This window comes from Oncorhynchus nerka, linkage group LG12 (assembly GCF_034236695.1).
Source record: "Oncorhynchus nerka isolate Pitt River linkage group LG12, Oner_Uvic_2.0, whole genome shotgun sequence".
Classification (NCBI taxonomy): domain Eukaryota; kingdom Metazoa; phylum Chordata; class Actinopteri; order Salmoniformes; family Salmonidae; genus Oncorhynchus; species Oncorhynchus nerka.
The window spans coordinates 51,478,102-51,496,924 of record NC_088407.1 but is presented as its reverse complement, the minus strand read 5'-3'; the positions used below and the strand labels follow the sequence as shown (position 1 = coordinate 51,496,924).

The following is an 18,823-nucleotide window of genomic DNA, read 5'->3' as shown; positions in this document are numbered from 1 at the left end:
CTGCCTCCCTCCTTGCCTGCCTGGCTGACTGCCTCCCCTCCTTGCCTGCCTGGCTGACTGCCTCCCCTCCTTGCCTGCCCTGCCTGCCTGCCTCCCTCCTTGCCTGCCTGGTTGCCTGCCTCCCTCCTTGCCTGCCTGGCTGACTGCCTCCCTCCTTGCCTGCCTGGTTGCCTGCCTCCCTCCTTGCCTGCCTGGTTTCCTGCCTGGCCTGCCTGCTGACTCCCTCCTTGCCTGCCTGGTTGCCTGCCTCCCTCCTTGCCTGCCTGGTTGCCTGCCTCCCTCCTTGCCTGCCTGGTTGCCTGCCTCCCTCCTTGCCTGCCTGGCTGACTGCCTCCCTCCTTGTCTGCCTGGCTGACTGCCTCCTCCTTGCCTGCCTGGCTGACTGCCTCCCTCCTTGCCTGCCTGGCTGACTGCCTCCCTCCTTGCCTGCCTGGCTGACTGCCTCCCTCCTTGCCTGCCTGGCTGACTGCCTCCTCCTTGCCTGCCTGGTTGCCTGCCTCCCTCCTTGCCTGCCTGGCTGACTGCCTGCCCCTCCTTGCCTGCCTGGTTGCCTGCCTCCCTCCTTGCCTGCCTGGCTGACTGCCTCCCTCCTTGCCTGCCTGGCTGACTGCCTCCCTCCTTGCCTGCCTGGTTGCCTGCCTCCCTCCTTGCCTGCCTGGTTGCCTGCCTCCCTCCTTGCCTGCCTGGTTGCCTGCCTCCCTCCTTGCCTGCCTGGCTGACTGCCTCCCTCCTTGCCTGCCTGGTTGCCTGCCTCCCTCCTTGCCTGCCTGGTTTCCTGCCTGGCTGACTGCCTCCCTCCTTGCCTGCCTGGCTGACTGCCTCCCTCCTTGCCTGCCTGGTTGCCTGCCTCCCCTCCTTGCCTGCCTGGTTTCCTGCCTGGCTGACTGCCTCCCTCCTTGCCTGCCTGGCTGACTGCCTCCCTCCTTGCCTGCCTGGCTGACTGCCTCCCTCCTTGCCTGCCTGGTTGCCTGCCTCCCTCCTTGCCTGCCTGGCTGACTGCCTCCCTCCTTGCCTGCCTGGTTGCCTGCCTCCCTCCTTGCCTGCCTGGCTGCCTGCCTCCCTCCTTGCCTGCCTGGCCTGCCTGCCTCCCTCCTTGCCTGCCTGGCTGACTGCCTCCTCCTTGCCTGCCTGGCTGACTGCCTCCCTCCTTGCCTGCCTGGTTGCCTGCCTCCCTCCTTGCCTGCCTGGTTGCCTGCCTCCCTCCTGCCTGCCTGCCTGGTTGCCTGCCTCCCTCCTTGCCTGCCTGGCTGACTGCCTCCCCTCCTTGCCTGCCTGGTTTCCTGCCTGCCTCCCTCCTTGCCTGCCTGGCTGCCTGCCTCCCTCCTTGCCTGCCTGGCTGACTGCCTCCCTCCTTGCCTGCCTGGCTGACTGCCTCCCCTCCTTGCCTGCCTGGTTGCCTGCCTCCCTCCTGGCTGCCTGCCTGGTTTCCTGCCTGGCTGACTGCCTCCCTCCTTGCCTGCCTGGCTGCCTGCCTCCCTCCTTGCCTGCCTGGCTGACTGCCTCCCTCCTTGCCTGCCTGGCTGCCTGCCTCCCTCCTTGCCTGCCTGGTTGCCTGCCTCCCTCCTTGCCTGCCTGGCTGACTGCCTCCCTCCTTGCCTGCCTGGCTGACTGCCTCCCTCCTTGCCTGCCTGGCTGACTGCCTGGCTGCTCACCTTACTTACCTGACGGCTTGTTTCATATTCAAAGGTTTTATTCTATTTCTACTCAGGACAGAGCATGAACTGGAGGTTGAGTATGAGGGATGTAAGCTACGTGACTAAGGTTATAGTTAGTTGAACAAAGGTAATTGAACATCTATAGTGCTACCCTTTAGATACATTTCTGTACTGTTTTGTGTAGTGTATAAATGGAACAGGAAAACTAAGCACAAAGGAAGGGAAACCCTGTGAGAAAAATACGTTAAAATAACTTTGAAAGTATGTATTTTGGGTTGAAAATATGTTGAAAAAATGTATTGTGCTCACTGGGATGCAGCATAAGGGGCAGACCTGTGTTGTTGTTCCTCTTCTTGTTGTTCTTGAGGCCACGGCGGCTGCTGCTGGTGGCTGAGCTATGTTCGCTCAGAGAGTCCTGGGCAGAGGAGGTGCTTCCTGTGGCCTCGCTGTCCCTCAGCATGCTCTCGTAGCCACTGCTGGCCCCGCTGTGGTAGAACAGGGCTGTCTTCCCCATGGCCGGGGGCAGCTCCCCACTCAGAACACTACTGTTGTCACTGGCATGGCCGCTGCTGCAGCGCTGGGGCCGCTTGGGGGCTGTGATCTTACTGTAGGGAGACGGCAGGGTGTGGACCATCACTGGTCTCTCCTCTCCCTGTGCCCCTCCACCACCTGCTCCACCTCCACTTCCTCCAGCACCCCTCTCCTCCCCAGCTTCGGAGCCTCCTCCTCGGTTGTGACTGGTGGATCGAGAGCCTCCGTTGCCCTGAAGCAGCTCGGAGATGCGTCCGTTGGCGGCTCTCAGAGGCAGCTTGGCGGCCAGGCCTCCCCCTCGGCTGCGACTCAAAGACTGGGTGGCCCAGGAGCCAGAGCTGGGTTCCTTGTTTTGTCCCAGGGCCTGGCTGGAGGTCTGACCCTGGGGCTGGGGCTGCGGCTGGGTCTTGCCGTTGGGAGGCAAGCTGGAGCTGCGGTTGACAGACTGGGGAAGAGACTTGGTGGAGAAGCTGAGTGTCTTGGTGCTGGAGGCCGAAAGGCTGCGGGTCTTAGGGCTGGCCATCAGCAGCTTGCTGACCGCTGAGATCTTCGACTGGCTCGACTTGGGCGACTTGGGAGCACTGCCGGGGCTGTTACCGGAACCGTTTCCATTAGGGGAGGAGGATGACACTGAGCCACAGCGGATGCTACGTCCGGGATGGGGCATATTGCAGTCCCCCCTCCCCCCTCCGGCTGCCCCCTTCCAGACCAGAGAGCTGAGGCTCTCCCCCCTCTCCAGGGAGAGGCAGTCATAGTGGGGGCCAAGAGAGCTGTGACCTCCATGGGACCGCCCCAGAGAGTTGGTTCTGTTAGCCAGTTGCTCTAGTTTAGCACTGAACAACCTACTGCTCTCCACATTAGACCCCTTCTGTTTCCCTCCACCAAGCCTATCTAGGTCCTCCGGGGTGCTCCCCAGGAAGGAGAGGCCATGGATGGGTGCATGCAGGGGGCTGAGGGGGCCTCCTGACCGGTTCTTCTGGTCCAGACTGGACTTGCGTACTGGTGGCAGCGGTGGGATCCCTTTCTGGCGGGAGAACAGGCCTTGTCTCCCGGACGACCCCCGTCGGTCCAGTGTTGCCCTCGGACTACAGGGGGTGGAGGTGGTGATCCCTAGGCCCCGAGACTCCCCCCCTGCCCCTCCTCCATTAGCGCCGTAGCGGAGTGAGTCCTCGTCTAGGCCGTCGTGGCGGTTGATCCGGTGCCAGCCGCGGGGCAGACTGGCGGTGCGCAGGATGTCGGCAGAGTAGACGGGAGTCATCAGACACTCCCCAGAGCTAACCAGCACCATCTCACAGCCGTCCACCACCCTCTTACAGGAGTCTGGAGAGGAGACGGTCTCACCGCTGCTGGAGCTGCAACGGTCCCCTCCGTAGCCACTGTCCACCCTGCTGGCCCTGTCACCCTGGGGCCAGGCCTGGGTCTTAGCTGGGTCTTTCTTGACTGGTGGCTCCACCACCCTCTTCTCCGGCTTCACCTCACACACCAGCTCCTTAGACCTCACATCGCCTCCATCTCTCTTCATCCAGGGGTCGTCGAAGCTGAGATCGCTGGACATGGAGGCCAGGACCAGGGCTTGGGCAGGCTTGGCTGGGTCCTTGGACAACAGGTGAGTCTTGGTAGGGGAGGACAGTATAGTGGGCTCCTGTATAACCATGGGTTTGACGGCCACACAGGGGTGGACTGTGATGTTGGTCTTGAAGGGGATGAAGTTGCTGGAGGCCCCCAGGGTCTGGATGTTGGATACTGTAATGTTGGTCTTACCCATGGAGGGAGACAGTCTCTTCAGCCTCTCTTTAGTCAGGGTGCTCTTCTCCTTCTCCGTTCCTTTCTCATCTCCACACAACACTACGTTGCTGTCAGGAGTCTTCCGTCCTCTAGAACTCAGGGACACCTCATCTTGCTCCTCTGCCCCAGAGAGAGGCACCTGTGGGGGGTCTAGCTCGGCCAGAGCCTCCCCATGTCCATAGGACTGGCCGAAACTGTGCAGGGACTGATCCCCGTCACTCCCAGCACTCAGCTCACTCAGCCATGATGAGATGGACGACCGGCAGCTAGGCAGCGCCGCCATCGCCTCTCCTTCCATGCGAAGCTTCGCCATGCTGACTTCCGCCATGGCGATCACCCCGGCAACTGAGGCGCTTGTCATTGTGACCATTCCGGTGGTCGTAGCAATGACAGTAGTGTTGTTTCCGTAGCACTCCAGGTCATCGCTGATGCTGCTGATGATGGAGACAGGGCGGGATCCCGAGGCCAGGGCGGTGACGGAACAGTCGCTGGTGAAGCTAATGATGCTAGTGGGACGACCGCCACTGTCCAGCAGGCCCCGGACATCCAGCCCCTCCTGACACCCCAGGGTGAATACCAGCTCATCTTCCCCCAGAGAGCGAGGGTCTGCTGGGGCTGGGGTAGAGGAGGGGCAGGGGGCTAGAGCAGGAACTGGGGCTGGGGGAGGCAGAGAAATATGGGAAGGAGAAAGAGAGAGGATAGACAATGAAAGGAAAATATGTAAGGAACGTGAAATGAATTCGCTGTACGAAACCAGTATCATACATAAAAAACACTTGTCACAGTAATAGAATAAAGAGTCAGACTTACTGTCCCTGCGTACATCCAGAGGTATCTGAGGAACATTATCGTCACACAGGGTCTCAGCCGACCCCAGGCTGGCAGACAAGGAGTCGGTGCGCTTTAGCACCTGGGGACTGATTCTCATGGGGGAGGTCCTGGACAGGGACTCCAGCTGCAGCAGGGAATCTGTAGAGGACCTCCCACTATCTGCAGCCAGGCTGTCTGCAGTAGACAGACTCTGGCAGGACAGAGGGGGCGTTCCCGGCATCACACCCTTCTGGGTGTAGACCTTGATTATAATCATAATCATATATTGGATTTTTATAGTTCTTTTCAAGGACCCACAGATGCTTCACAACAATACTGTACATTTTCATGGAAATGCATTTTATGAGGTAAAAGTCAACCCAATAACTGTAAAATAGCACAATCAAAGACCGTAGAGGTGTGAGAGACAGATACTGTACCTTGCAGCGCTGTGAGGGTGAGGAAGGAGGTCTGTAGTCAGAGGTCTTGGTAAGAGAGGCGATGCCCAGCCGAGGAGAACCCAGGGGGCGGGGCTTACCATCACTGCTACTGCCTGCGCTCAGAGACTCACGACTGTCAATCAAATAGAAAGGGAGAGAAATAAAAAAGAAATAGAAGATATTGAAAACAAAAATACCTTCAAGAGAGACATTAAAATTATAAGGCAGTCGATAAAACTATACAAGCTAAAGGAACAATAAGTTGAGTTTTTTTGTAAATAAATATATATATATATACACTTTTTTACCCCCTTTTTCTCCCCAATTTCATGGTAGCCAATTAGTAGTAGTTACTGTCTTGTCTCATCGCTGCAACTCCCGTACAGACTCGGGAGAGGCGAAGGTTGAGAACCATGCTTCCTTCGAAACACAATCCAACCAAGCCGCACTGCTTCTTGACACAATGCACATCCAACCCGGAAGCCAGCAGCACCAATGTGCCGGAGGAAACACCGTGCACCTGGCGACCTGTTCAGTGTGCATTGCGCCCGGCCCGACACAGGAGTCGCTAGTACGTGGATAGGATATCCCCGCCGGCCAAGCCCTCCCCAACCCGGCCGAAGCTGGGCCAATTGTGTGTCGCCCCATGAGCCTTCCGGGCTGCGACAGAGCCTGGGCTCGAACCCAGAATCTCTGCCACCCTGGAGGCCCTAATAAGTTATGTTTTGTGTTATTTTTCGTGTGGACCCTAGGCAGAGTAGCTGTTGCTTTGTAACCGCTAATGGGGATCTTAACAAACAAACAGATCTGACCTGTCATGGAGGCTGGCGCTCTTGGCCCTCTGTAGAGGGTTAGTGTGTCCAGCTCCACTGCTGCCCGTCACACTGCTGTTGCCGGTCAGGCTCAGACTCTCTATCATGGTCTGGGCCAGTTCTGCCTCTTCCACCACCTCCCTGATCTCCTGGAGCTGCTTGTCATTGGACATCCTCCTGGAGGTCTCTACCTCCACTCCCGCCCCTCCCGTAGGCTCCGTCTCAGACCCAGTGGGGACCAGGGTGTCAGACTTGGCCCCCCTACTAACCGGCACCTCCTCAAAGGGGAACCTGGCCACCTCTTCGCTCCCGTCGATACACTCCAGCCGCTCCTGCAGCTCGGCGAAGGTGTTGCACTTGAGACACTCCGCTCCTTCCTCTGGCACAGGGGGCAGGGGTTGGCCCAGGGGTTGGAGGAGAGGGAGTGGGGGCTGGGTTAGGGAGGTGAGGGACTGTGTCGGCAGGGCAGAGGGCTGGGTGTGTGTCTGTGTAGGGGCAGGCTGGGGCTGGGGCTGGGGCTGGGAGAGTACTGTCTGTTGCTGTTGCTGTTGTAGAGTTGGTGTAGTCGGCAGGACGCCAGACTCGGCTTTGCTCTTCAGCAGAGCAGGAATGATGGGGACAAACTCTGGCGGACCCTCGTTGTCGGTCAGCTCACGGTCCGAGATAGCACCCCCATTGGGGCCCACGTAGATGACGGTGTCGCAGGACTGCTCGCTACTGGAGTAGTCATCTGGGTCGCTGGAGAGGTGCAGCAGGGGAAGGTTGGAGTCTGCAGAGCTACGGGAGTGGAATGGTCTCAGGTGGGTGGGGCGACGCATACGACCCTCCTCACACGAACTCTCACCCCCTGACGAACTGGACGTGTATTGCTGAAGAAGAGAGGGAATGTGAAAATGGATGAGAGAAACAACACATTTTGAAGCATTATTGTAATGCTGTGTCATCAAGTTCCAGCAATACTGAAAGTGTTGTTTTTAAAAAACTGAAATATCAATCTGAACATTTAGAAGTTGAGCCCCAGAAGAAAGAACAGTGAAATGCATGAGAAGGAGAATTCCTCTATGTCATGGACCGATTATATTGATTGAATGAATGATTGAATGACTGAATGTGTCTAAATTGATAATGCCTACCATACTGACTTTGGTCTTCTTCTTCTTCATACGGAGGAGGCGCGAGGCGATCTGGAGGGTGGAGAGCGTGTCAGAGAAGTTGCTAGGCGACGAGGAGATGTGGGCGATCATGGTGGTCCGACAGTTCATGTTGCCCAGTGACTCTCTCAGTAGCATGGTCAGCTTACTGTCCCTGGAACACATACACACACACATTACATCACGCACATACACTAACACAGGCATAAGCACACACACACACACGTGTTAAATCGTGCACACACACACACATTACATCACACACACACATATACAAACACATATGAATCTGAAGGATAATATCTATCAAACCCTTACAATCACTGTTCACCTCCCTACCAATCAGCAATGATCTCCAGACCTGAGCATTAGCTACGTCAATGGTTAATCTCGCTATGGCTGGAACATGTGGGACAGTAGCTGTAGGATTGTGTGTTTATTCAACACTCTCCCTCTCCTGTGTTTGTTATAGGGTTAATTGACTGTCTGCCTGTGTTTCTGTGTGTGTGTGTGTGTGTGTGTGTGCATGTGCATGGGCATGTGTGTGTGGTAGGTAACTCCTGTGAGCTGTTTGGGACCCTCAGGGCAGAATGGAGTGCAGGCTCCTCTGTGGCTCAATACCTCATGCTGCCCTCCTTTTATAAAAACACAGCCCCCGGCCAGCCCCCCCCCCACACACACACACACACACACGCTACCCCATCCTTCTATCGCTTTACTTTGCCTCAACTGTCCTCAATGTTATCCTCTTCTCTTTCCTCTTTCCTCCCTCCATTCCTCCCTCTCTCTCGCTCTCTGTCTCTGAGTCATGTCATTAGTAGTAGTTACCCGTGTCTTCGTCACATCAACGTTAGTAATTGCATCTCCCTCGCCTGACATCTCAATCAAGTCTCTTAATTAATCTCATTAAGCAGGGTAGAAATGGGAGAAACGGCTGAAAATGGAGAAGAAAGGGGGGAGGTTGGAGCTGCGAGTGTTTAGGTCTAATTCAATTAAGCAGAAGGATCAGTGATTTGTGCAGAAGGGATTTTATATTCATGCACGGTGAGATCCAGTTATTTGCAACTAATGTTCCACACCTTGCAAATGGCCCCAACCTATAATTTTATACGCATGCATGCATGCATGTGTGTGTATTTGTGTTTGTTTTGCAATGTAAATGCCGAGCTCGTGATTAAATTAGAGAGTGGAGGAGCTGAGCTATCTGCACTGAAGGAGGGAGGCAGAGAGGGGAGAGAGGAGGAGGGAGGGAGGGAGGGAGAAGAGCCTGCATGTTCTTGGGAAAAATTTAAATATGCACACGACTGTTTCAAAGCCTCTGTCCCCCTGCTTTCGTTTCACTCCTTTCCTCCTTGTTCTTTTCTCTGCCTCTCGTTCCTTCAAACTCTCTCCTCTCCCCTCTCTCTTATTCCCTCTCTCCTCTCCCCTCTCTCTTATTCCCTCTCTCACAGTCCCACTCATTCTCTTCAGGAAGAAAACAAACCCCCCAAAAAACTCTTCCTAGCGGTCTCAGGTAATAATAATGAAGCGACATTTGTTATTGTTAAATCAACCCAACAGCACCTTTCTCTCTCCCTCTCTGCCACAACTTCTCTTCCTCTCTCCCCTCTCTCTTTCTCTCTCTCCGTGCCTGTCTCTCTCTCTCCCTCTCTGCCACGCCTTCTCTTCCTCTCTCCCCTCTCTCTTTCTCTCTCCGTGCCTGTCTCTCTCTCTCCCTCTCTGCCACGCCTTCTCTTCCTCTCTCCCCTCTCTCTTTCTCTCTCTCCGTGCCTGTCTCTCTCTCTCTCCCACTCTGCCACGCCTTCTCTTCCTCTCTCCCCTCTCTCTTTCTCTCTCTCCGTGCCTGTCTCTCTCTCTCCCTCTCTGCCACGCCTTCTCTTCCTCTCTCCCCTCTCTCTCTCTCTCTCTGCCACGCCTTCTCTTCCTCTCTCCCCTCTCTCTCTCTCTTCCTCTCTCTCTGCCATGCCTTCTCTTCCTCTCTCCCCTCTCTCTTTCTCTCTCTCCATGCCTGTCTCTCTCTCTCTCCCTCTATGCCACGCCTTCTCTTCCTCTCTCCCCCCTCTCTCTCTCTCTCTCTCTCTGCCACGCCTTCTCTTCCTCTCTCCCCTCTCTATTTCTCTCTCTCCATGCCTGTCTCTCTCTCTCTCCCTCTCTGCCACGCCTTCTCTTCCTCTCTCCCCTCTCTCTTTCTCTCTCTCCTTCCTGTCTCTCTCTCTCCCTCTCTGCCACGCCTTCTCTTCCTCTCTCCCCTCTCTCTCTCTCTCTCTGCCACGCCGTCTCTTCCTCTCTCCCCTCTCTCTTTCTCTCTCTCCATGCCTGTCTCTCTCTCTCCCTCTCTGCCACGCCTTCTCTTCCTCTCTCCTCTCTCTCTTTCTCTCTCTCCATGCCTGTCTCTCTCTCTCCCTCTCTGCCACGCCTTCTCTTCCTCTCTCCCCTCTCTCCTTCTCTCTCTCCGTGCCTGTTCTCTCTCTCCCTCTCTGCCACGCATTCTCTTCCTCTCTCCCCTCTCTCTCTCTCTCTCTCTGCCACGCCTTCTCTTCCTCTCTCCCCTCTCTCTTTCTCTCTCTCCATGCCTGTCTCTCTCTCTCTCCCTCTCTGCCACGCCTTCTCTTCCTCTCTCCCCTCTCTCTTTCTCTCTCTCCATGCCTGTCTCTCTCTCTCCCTCTCTGCCACGCCTTCTCTTCCTCTCTCCCTCTCTCTCTCTTCTCTCTCTCCGTGCCTGTTCTCTCTCTCCCTCTCTGCCACGCATTCTCTTCTCTCTCTCCCTCTCTCTTTCTCTCTCTCCGTGCCTGTCTCTCTCTCTCCCTCTCTGCCACGCCTTCTCTTCCTCTCTCCCCTCTCTCTTTCTCTCTCTCTGTGCCTGTCTCTCTCTCCCTCTCTGCCACGCCTTCTCTTCCTCTCTCCCCTCTCTCTTTCTCTCTCTCCGTGCCTGTCTCTCTCTCTCTCTTTCTCTCTCTCTGTGCCTGTCTCTCTCTCTCTCTCCATTTCACCCTCTCCAAAGCTTCAGCAGGCATTTAGCCACTCTGACCAAGGGAAGCACAAGTCATTCTATACATTATTATTACACATGGTAGTTATGCAGAATTATGTCCGGGCAGGGCCTACAGGAATCATTGTGCGCCTCGTGTGTCCAATGATCTGCATATTAAAGTGTACTATCTCGTTAATATATCTACAATAATTAGCAGGTTTATTCATAGGTTTAAAGTCTACTATTAACATGACATGGGTGTGATATATTGAGTTGGATATGTAGAGATAGATATTGAGCCAGTCACCAGTGGAAGCTGACCCAAGCCCCATCTCCCCCAGTCCCAGTTAGTCACACACACTTAGGGAGGGTCATTTAGGGTATCCTACCAACGGGACATCAAAAACTGTAGTATCCTATGTTTCACGGATTCGTGGCTGAATGACGACATGGATTTTCAGCTAGCGGGATACACGCTGCACCGGCAGGATAGAACAGCACACTCCGGTAAGGCGGGGGGGTCTGTGCATATTTGTAAACAACATCTGGTGCACGAAATCTAAGGAAGTTTCTAGATTTTGCTCGCCTGAAGCAGAATATATTATGATAAATTGCAGGCCACACTACTTGCCTAGAGAGTTCTCAGCTATACTTTACGTGGCTGTTTATTTACCACCACAGATAGATGCCGGCACTAAGACCGCACTCAGACAACTGTATAAGGAAATAAGCAAACAGGAAACCACTCACCCAGAGGCGGCGCTCCTAGTGGCCGGAGACTTTAATGCAAGGAAACTTAAATCAGTTCTACCGAATCTCTATCAACATGTTAAACGTGCAACCAGAGGGGAAAAAAAGCTTACAAGAAGCTTACAAGAAATCCCGCTATGCCCTGTGATGAACCATCAAACAGGCAAAGCATCAATACAGGGCTAGATTGAATCATACTACACCGGCTCAGACGCTCGTCGCATGTGGCAGGGCTTGCAAACTATTACAGACTACAAAGGGAAGCACAGCCGCGAGCTGCCCAGTGACACGAGCCTACCAGACGAGCTAAATCACTTCTATGCTTGCTTCGAGGCAAGCAACACTGAGGTATGCATGAGAGCATCAGCTGTTCCGGACGACTGTGTGATCACACTGTCCGTAGCCGACGTGAGTAAGACCTTTAAACAGGTCAACATTCACAAGGCTGCGGGGCCAGATGGATTACCAGGACGTGTGCTCCAGGCATGTGCAAACCACCATAGTCCCTGTGCCCAAGAACACAAAGGCAACCTGCCTAAATGACTACAGACCCGTGGCACTCACGTCCGTAGCCATGAAGTGCTTTGAAAGGCTGGTAATGTCTTACATCAACACCATTATCCCAGAATGCCTAGACCCACTCCAATTTGCATACCGCCCAAACAGATCCTCAGATGATGCTATCTCCATTGCACTCTACACTGCCCTTTCCCACCTGGACAAAAGGAACATCAATGTGAGAATGCTATTCATTGACTACAGCTCAGCATTCAACACCATAGTACCCTCAAAGCTCATCACTAAGCTAAGGACCCTGGGTTCTAAACACCTCCCTGCAACTGGATCCTGGGCTTCCTGACGGGCCGCCCCCAGGTGGTGAGGGTAGGTAGTAACACATCTGCCACGCTGATCCTCAAAATTGGAGCTCCCCAGGGGTGCGTGCTCAGTCCCCTCCTGTATTCCCTGTTCACCCACGACTGCATGGCCAGGCACGACTCCAATACCATCATTAAGTTTGCTGACGACACAACAGTGGTAGGCCTGATCACCGACAACGACGAGACCGCCTATAGGGAGGAGGTCAGAGACCTGGCCGGGTGGTGCCAGAATAACAACCTATCCCTCAACGTAACCAAGACCAAGGAGATGATTGTGGACTACAGGAAAAGGAGCACCGAGCACGTCCCCATTCTCATCGACGGGGCTGTAGTGGAGCAGGTTGAGAGCTTCAAATTCCTTGGTGTCCACATCAACAACAAACTAGAATGGTCCAAACACACCAAGACAGTCGTGAAGAGGGCACGACAAAGCCTATTCCCCCTCAGGAAACTAAAAAGATTTGGCATGGGTACTGAGATCCTCAAAAGGTTCTACAGCTGCAACATCGAGAGCATCCTGGTTGCATCACTGCCTGGTACGGCAATTGCTCGGCCTCCGACCGCAAGGCACTTCAGACGGTAGTGCGTACGGCCCAGTACATCACTGGGGCAAAGCTGTCTGCCATCCAGGACCTTTACACCAGGCGGTGTCAGAGGAAGGCCCTGAAAATTGTCAAAGACCCAAGCCATAGACTGTTCTCTCTACTACTGCATGGCAAGCGGTGCCAAGTCTGGACAAAAAGGCTTCTCAACAGTTTTTACCCCCAAGCCATAAGACTCCTGAACAGGTAACCAAATCCTTACCCGGACTATTTGCATTGTGTGCCTCCCCGCAACCCCTCTTTTAAGCTGCTGCTACTCTCTATTTATCTTATGTGCATAGTCACTTTAACTATACATTCATGTACATACTACCTAAATTGGCCCGACCAACCAGTGCTCCAGCACATTGGCTAACCGGGCCATCTGCATTGTGTCCCGCCATCCGCCAACCCCTCTTTTTATGCTTCTGCTACTCTCTGTTCATCATATATGCATAGTCACTTTAACCATACCTACATGTACATACTACCTCAATAAGCCTGACTAACAGGTATCTGTATATAACCTTGATACTCTTTTTTCAAATGTCTTTTTACTGTTGTTTTATTTCCTTACTTACCTACACACACACACACACACACACACACACACACACACACACAGACACACAGACACACAGACACACAGACACACACACACACACACACACACACACACACACACACACACACACACACACACACACACACACACACACACACACACACACACACACACACTGTTGTATTTGGCGCACTTGACAAATAAACTTTGATTTGATTAGGGAAGGGCAAGAGTAAGAAATAGATAGAATTATGTCATTTTTTGTTGTTGTTGTATCTGAGTAATACTGCAGAGCAATTGAATCCAACCAAGAGGTCCTCACACAGACACAGACACACACACACTGCACACGTACTTGTAGGGGATATGTTTGCTGCCGTTGACCAGAGCCAGGATAACGTTCCCCAGGGCAGACAGAGACAGACACAGCCCTGCTGCTGTACTACCACTGCTCTCCCTGCCCTTCTCTCCTCCCAGCACCTTCACACAGCTGCCCAGGTCTATCAGGTGGAGTCTACTGCGACCTCCCGACACTGGAGAGAGAGAGAGAGAGAGGAGGGTGAGAGAGGGACAGGAGGGGAAGGAGGGACAGGAGGGGAAGGAGGGACCGAGAGAAAGGGACAGAAAGAGAGAGAGGGGAAGGAAAAAGAGAGGACAGAGAGAAATTGGGGAGACAGAAGGATACATTAATCATTGCGCAAAACATTTAAAAGAAAATGTTTACAGTGTGTTACAAAACTCAGTAGCAGTATTTCACAGGGTGATAGATCCTGAACACACTATCCAACACTTCATCCCCCAGCATTTTTCATCTGCTCATCTCAGAGGAGGTCATGCACATCAGCCTCAGCACACACACACGCACGCACACACGCGGGCATGCCCGCACACGCACACATGCACACGCATGGACGCGTGCACACACACGGCTACATTGGGCAGCAGGTATCCTAGCAGTTAGAGAGTAGGCCCAGTAACCGAATGGTCGCTAGTTTGAATCCCCGAGCCGTCGTCGTGAAAAACCCGTCAATGTGCCCTTGAGCAAGGCACTTAACCCTAATTGCTCCAGGGTCGCTGTTATTCATGGCAGACCCTGGCCGTGACCCTACTCTCTGAGGGCGTCTCGGGGGAGTTGAGATATGTCAACAACAAAAAAAGACATTTACAATTCACACATTAGTGTGAAATAGGACAAATATAACAGCCTGCCACCTGGACCCCTCACCAGCTCAGCTGTGTGTTCAGCTACGTATCCTTTCCTTGTCAACACATCACCTGTCGGAAGCGTGTGTGCGTGTATACACTGCCTTCCTTGTGCTCTGGAAGTCCGTCAAGAACGAATACCTCTGTAGGTCCGTTCAGCACATCTGGTTCCCATTTACCTTCTCTGAGCAGTGTGTCAGTGTATTTGTGTGTGTGTGTGTGCATGTCTTTCCATCTGGGGATTAGAGCAGGGTTCCCCAAACTCGGTCCTGGGTCCCGCCCCGGGTGCACGTTTTGGTTTTTGCCCTAGCGCTACACAGATGATTCAAATCATCAAAGCTGGATGATGAGTTGGTTATTTGAATCAACTGTGTAGTGCTGGAGCAAAAACCAAAACACGCAGGCCCGAGTTTGGGAAATCTGGATTAGAGTGTATGTCCCTGTATGCATAGCTATATAGTGTGTGTGTGTGTCAGTGGAAGCTGCCGAGGGGAGGACAGCTCATAATAATGGCTGGAACAGAAACCAAGTGTTTGATGGTTTTGATACCATTTCACCTATTCTGCTACAGCCACTGCCACAGCCATGACTGAATCAGACTGAGGTGTTGTATGATAAGGAGAAATGAGCGGATGCAGATTGTGTGTGTGCGTGTGTGTGCGCGTGTGTGTGTGAAGCTGTCTTTCCTTAAGAGCAGGTAAGATTATACGTCTCCATCACACATAGGGGACAACACCTTCTCCCAGCCTAGTTATCACATATCTGACTACGTTATCACACACACACACTATTAATACACACACATGACATCACCCTGCAGAAGTAGCGTGGAGACAGTCTGACTGACAACCTGGGACACGACAGATACTGTGTGTGTGTGTGTGTGTGTGTGTGTGTGTGTGTGTGTGTGTGTGTGTGTGTGTGTGTGTGTGTGTGTGTGTGTGTGTGTGTGTGTGTGTGTGTGTGTGTGTGTGTGTGTGTGTGTGTGTGTGTAGTACTCACTCCCTCCCTTGCCAGTCTTCTCCATGCGGTACTGGTAGATGTGCAGTGTGAACAGCATGTGTGAGTTGAGATGCTCCTCCGGGTCGGAGTCAGCTCTGCTGCTGTACCGAGCTGCTATGGCTGCATCCAGGAAGAAGGCTGCTTTCTCTGGCGTGGGGGCTCGCAGCTCACTCTGGTTCTGGAGCTACAGAGTAGGTGAGATAGAAAACAATAGACTAATTCTACAAACCACAGAACAGTCATTTGTCTTTCTGTGTGTTTGTGTGTATGTGTGTGTGTCATGCAGTGTATGGTGTCTGTGAAGACAGGCAGTGTAGCATTATAACTAAAATGCTGTGGGGTATCATTAAAACATGAGATAAGCTAGGGATTACACTGATACCCTTGTCTCACACACTAATCCTATCAACACACACACACACACACACACACACTAAGATGTCAAACTAAATGACCCCAGAAGAGAAAATAACTAAATGATTCTTAGAGGTTTGCGGTTTTTGTGTTCTCTATAGATGTAGATGTACACTCTCTGTGTGTGTGTATAATATGTGTGTGTCTCTCTGTGTGTGTGTGTGTCTGTATCTGTGTGTGTGTGTGTGTGTGTGTGTGTGTGTGTGTGTGTGTGTGTGTGTGTGTGTGTGTGTGTGTGTGTGTGTGTGTGTGTGTGTGTGTGTGTGTGTGTGTGAGAGAGTGTTAGGTTAAAAACAGCCAGCTAAGATAACAGATCCTAGTGCCTGAGGGTAGACACACAGAGATATATATATATATATATAATGATATATTACTACAGTGATCTAGGTCTGATATTGCCATCATCATACACTGCCTTAGCCATAATCCTGTGGGTTTCCTTTGAGACACCACAGTGAGACAGACTGTAGAGGAAAACACTGGAGGAAACAGAGCACTCAGTGTCTGGGATGGAAGGCAGGGGCCTTCCTCTGTTACTCTCCTTGTTGTCTTGTGGGCTCATGAGCTACTCTTGTTAGTGCTTCTCAATCCTGGTCCTGGGGACCCAAAAGGGTAAACATCAAATCAAATCAAATGTATTTATATAGCCCTTCGTACATCAGCTGATATCTCAAAGTGCTGTACAGAAACCCAGCCTAAAACCCCAAACAGCAAGCAATGCAGGTGTAGAAGCATGACATGTTTTTGTCCGAGCACTACACACGGGATTGATTAGTGGAATCAGGTGTGGAGTGACAGGGCAAAACGTATAATGTGCTTCACTTTGGGTCCCCAGGACCAGGATTAAGAAACACTGGTGTTTCTGCCTCTGGGACCGTTTTTTTATATGTAATTTTACCCCCTTTTTCTCCCAAATTTGGTTATAATGATCTCGTCTTATCGCTGCAAACTCCCCAACGGGTTCGGGAGAGGCGAAGGTCAAGCCATGTGTCCTCCGAAACATGACCCGCCAAACCACGCTTCTTAACACCCACTCACTTAACCCGGAAGCCAGCTGCACCAATGTGTCAGAGGAAACACCGTTCAACTTGATGACCAAAGTCAGCCTGCAGGCGCCCGGGTCGCCACAAGGAGTCGCTAGAGCACGATGAGCCAAGTAAACCCCCCCCCTGCCAAACCCTCCACTAACCCGGACGACGCTGGGCCAATTGTACGCCGCGCCACAGGATTCCCGGTCACTAAAGCCTGGGGATCGAACCCAAGGCTGTAGTGATGCTGCGCCATTCGAGAGGCCTTGGGTCTGGTGTTTTGCATGGACCCCAGGAAGACTAGTTGTTGCTAAAGTGAAAGCTAATGCTAATGGTGATCAGAATAATTAGACAAGTTAAGTGGACGGCCACAGAGCGTGCAGGGCTTTGTTATCAATCTTTTGATGATTAGTTGACGTTCTGACGAGCGGCATTTTACCTGCATGCCACAGATGGGGTCCTCGCAGAGGTAAACTCCAGGGGACTGGCTGTCCTGCAAACTGCCTGTCGCCACTTCAGACAGCAAGTCCTTCAAGTTCTCCTCTTTACCCCAAACCTAGAACATAGAGCATAGCACACGTACCATCAGAACCCCACATCTAGAACACGCAACTATCAGAACCCAATCTTTCCCTCACTCCTAGAACATATTTGATACATATTCTAGGATCCCGTAATTCTGTAAACAACATAATTAGGGTTGGTTTCCCAGACCCTGATTAAGGCTCCTCCTGGACTAAAATGCATACTCATGGAGAATCTCCTTTTATCTGAGTCAAGGAAACCGGCTCTTACGCTTCATTTACACAGGCAGCCCGATTCTGATGTTTTTCCAAAAACGTGCCTTTTGACCAATCAGATCAGGTCTTTTGACGATAATTGGGCAAAAGATCAGAATTGGGCTGCCTTTGTTAACGCAGCCTTAGAGTGAGGGAGTGACAGACCTCTACGGCTGAGACTCGGACAGAGAAGCGTGCTCCCGTCTTCTCCTTTCTCTCGTTGATGAGCTTGAAGAGCCAGGAGATGGCACAGGGGATGATCCCCAGGGTCTGCATGGACTCGTCACCACCTATCATGGTGTAGGATTTACCTGGAGGACACACACACACACACAAAACTCCATCAGCAGTGCAGTAAAACAATCATTAACATAATCATCTCTTCCAAAACACCACACGCACTCTGTCCTCTTTCCTTTCTCCCATGTCTACAGCCCACCCCTTTGGTCTGATTTCTAAATGAACTCCGTTTGTGTGTATCCCCACGGTGTGTCCAGACCAGCCCCTACGAACCTAGACGCAGGGGGACGACCCCTACTGTTGACGGAGGAGAGATCAAACACACGGATAAACAAAGCCATATGTCACACATGTACACACACATCCACATGTAGTGTGTGTGTGTGTGTGTGTGTGTGTGTGTGTGTGTGTGTGTGTGTGTGTGTGTGTGTGTGTGTGTGCGTGCGTGCGTGCGTGCGTGCGTGCGTGCGTGCGTGCGTGCGTGCGTGCGTGCGTGCGCATACAACTGTGTGTATTTTTGCAATGTGCCTTTCATTCTGCCTTGTTTTGTGTGCGCGCCAGGTTAAACCGTATGTGTTCTCCATCAGCCTTTTATGTCTCGACTTAATCAGAGTAGAATCATTTCTCAAAAGCCATTGTCATTGCTGCCTGCTAAGTGTTTAACTCCGTCTTCACTGATGTTTTGTTCATCTATAGAGACATTAAACGTCACAGAGGATTCATTTACAGTAGGTACTCAATGAGATCATTAATAATGTGATTGGACGAGGGCAGCCAATCACAATGCTGGACTGCCTTCTAAAGATGATCTCTAATCATTTCTTATCCGCTACTATAATTCAGTGTCACAGCGCACCGCTTGATATGGTGTCTGTTGGCTTAGAGACCGTTAATTGACAGAACTTGGGATCTGAATCTGCCTTGTCTCTGTCACACATGACACCAGAAGACCGCCATGATGTTAGATCTTCCAAATTAAATTCACTTTTGAGTAAGCAATAAAGAACAGTGCTTTGTGGCTGTACAACATAGGACAATAAAAACCTTTCCATTCAGAGTTACTGTACTGCTCTTGGCTCAAGCTGTCAGACTCATTCCTTTCACACTCCTCTCTCTGTCTCTGTATGTGTGTCTGTGCATTCATGTGTTTTGTTTGTTGTTTAATTTCATAACGTTGTGACTCATACTCTCTGGTGCTACAGAAACTTAATCACAAGCTCATTGTGCC

General features: G+C 52.3%; 1 protein-coding gene across 1 annotated transcript in view; it reads right to left on the bottom strand.

Annotated features, from left to right (window-relative positions):
• The window catches only part of LOC115138340 (kinesin-like protein KIF26B), a 177,844-nt gene that overhangs the window by 23,371 nt on the left and 135,650 nt on the right, over positions 1 to 18,823 (bottom strand). Inside the window, 9 exon segments of the mRNA XM_029675105.2 lie at positions 1,989 to 4,628; positions 4,782 to 5,043; positions 5,222 to 5,354; positions 6,034 to 6,902; positions 7,167 to 7,338; positions 13,285 to 13,462; positions 15,135 to 15,318; positions 17,016 to 17,132; positions 17,521 to 17,666. Of these exon segments, the coding sequence (XP_029530965.2) occupies positions 1,989 to 4,628; positions 4,782 to 5,043; positions 5,222 to 5,354; positions 6,034 to 6,902; positions 7,167 to 7,338; positions 13,285 to 13,462; positions 15,135 to 15,318; positions 17,016 to 17,132; positions 17,521 to 17,666 (4,701 nt within the window).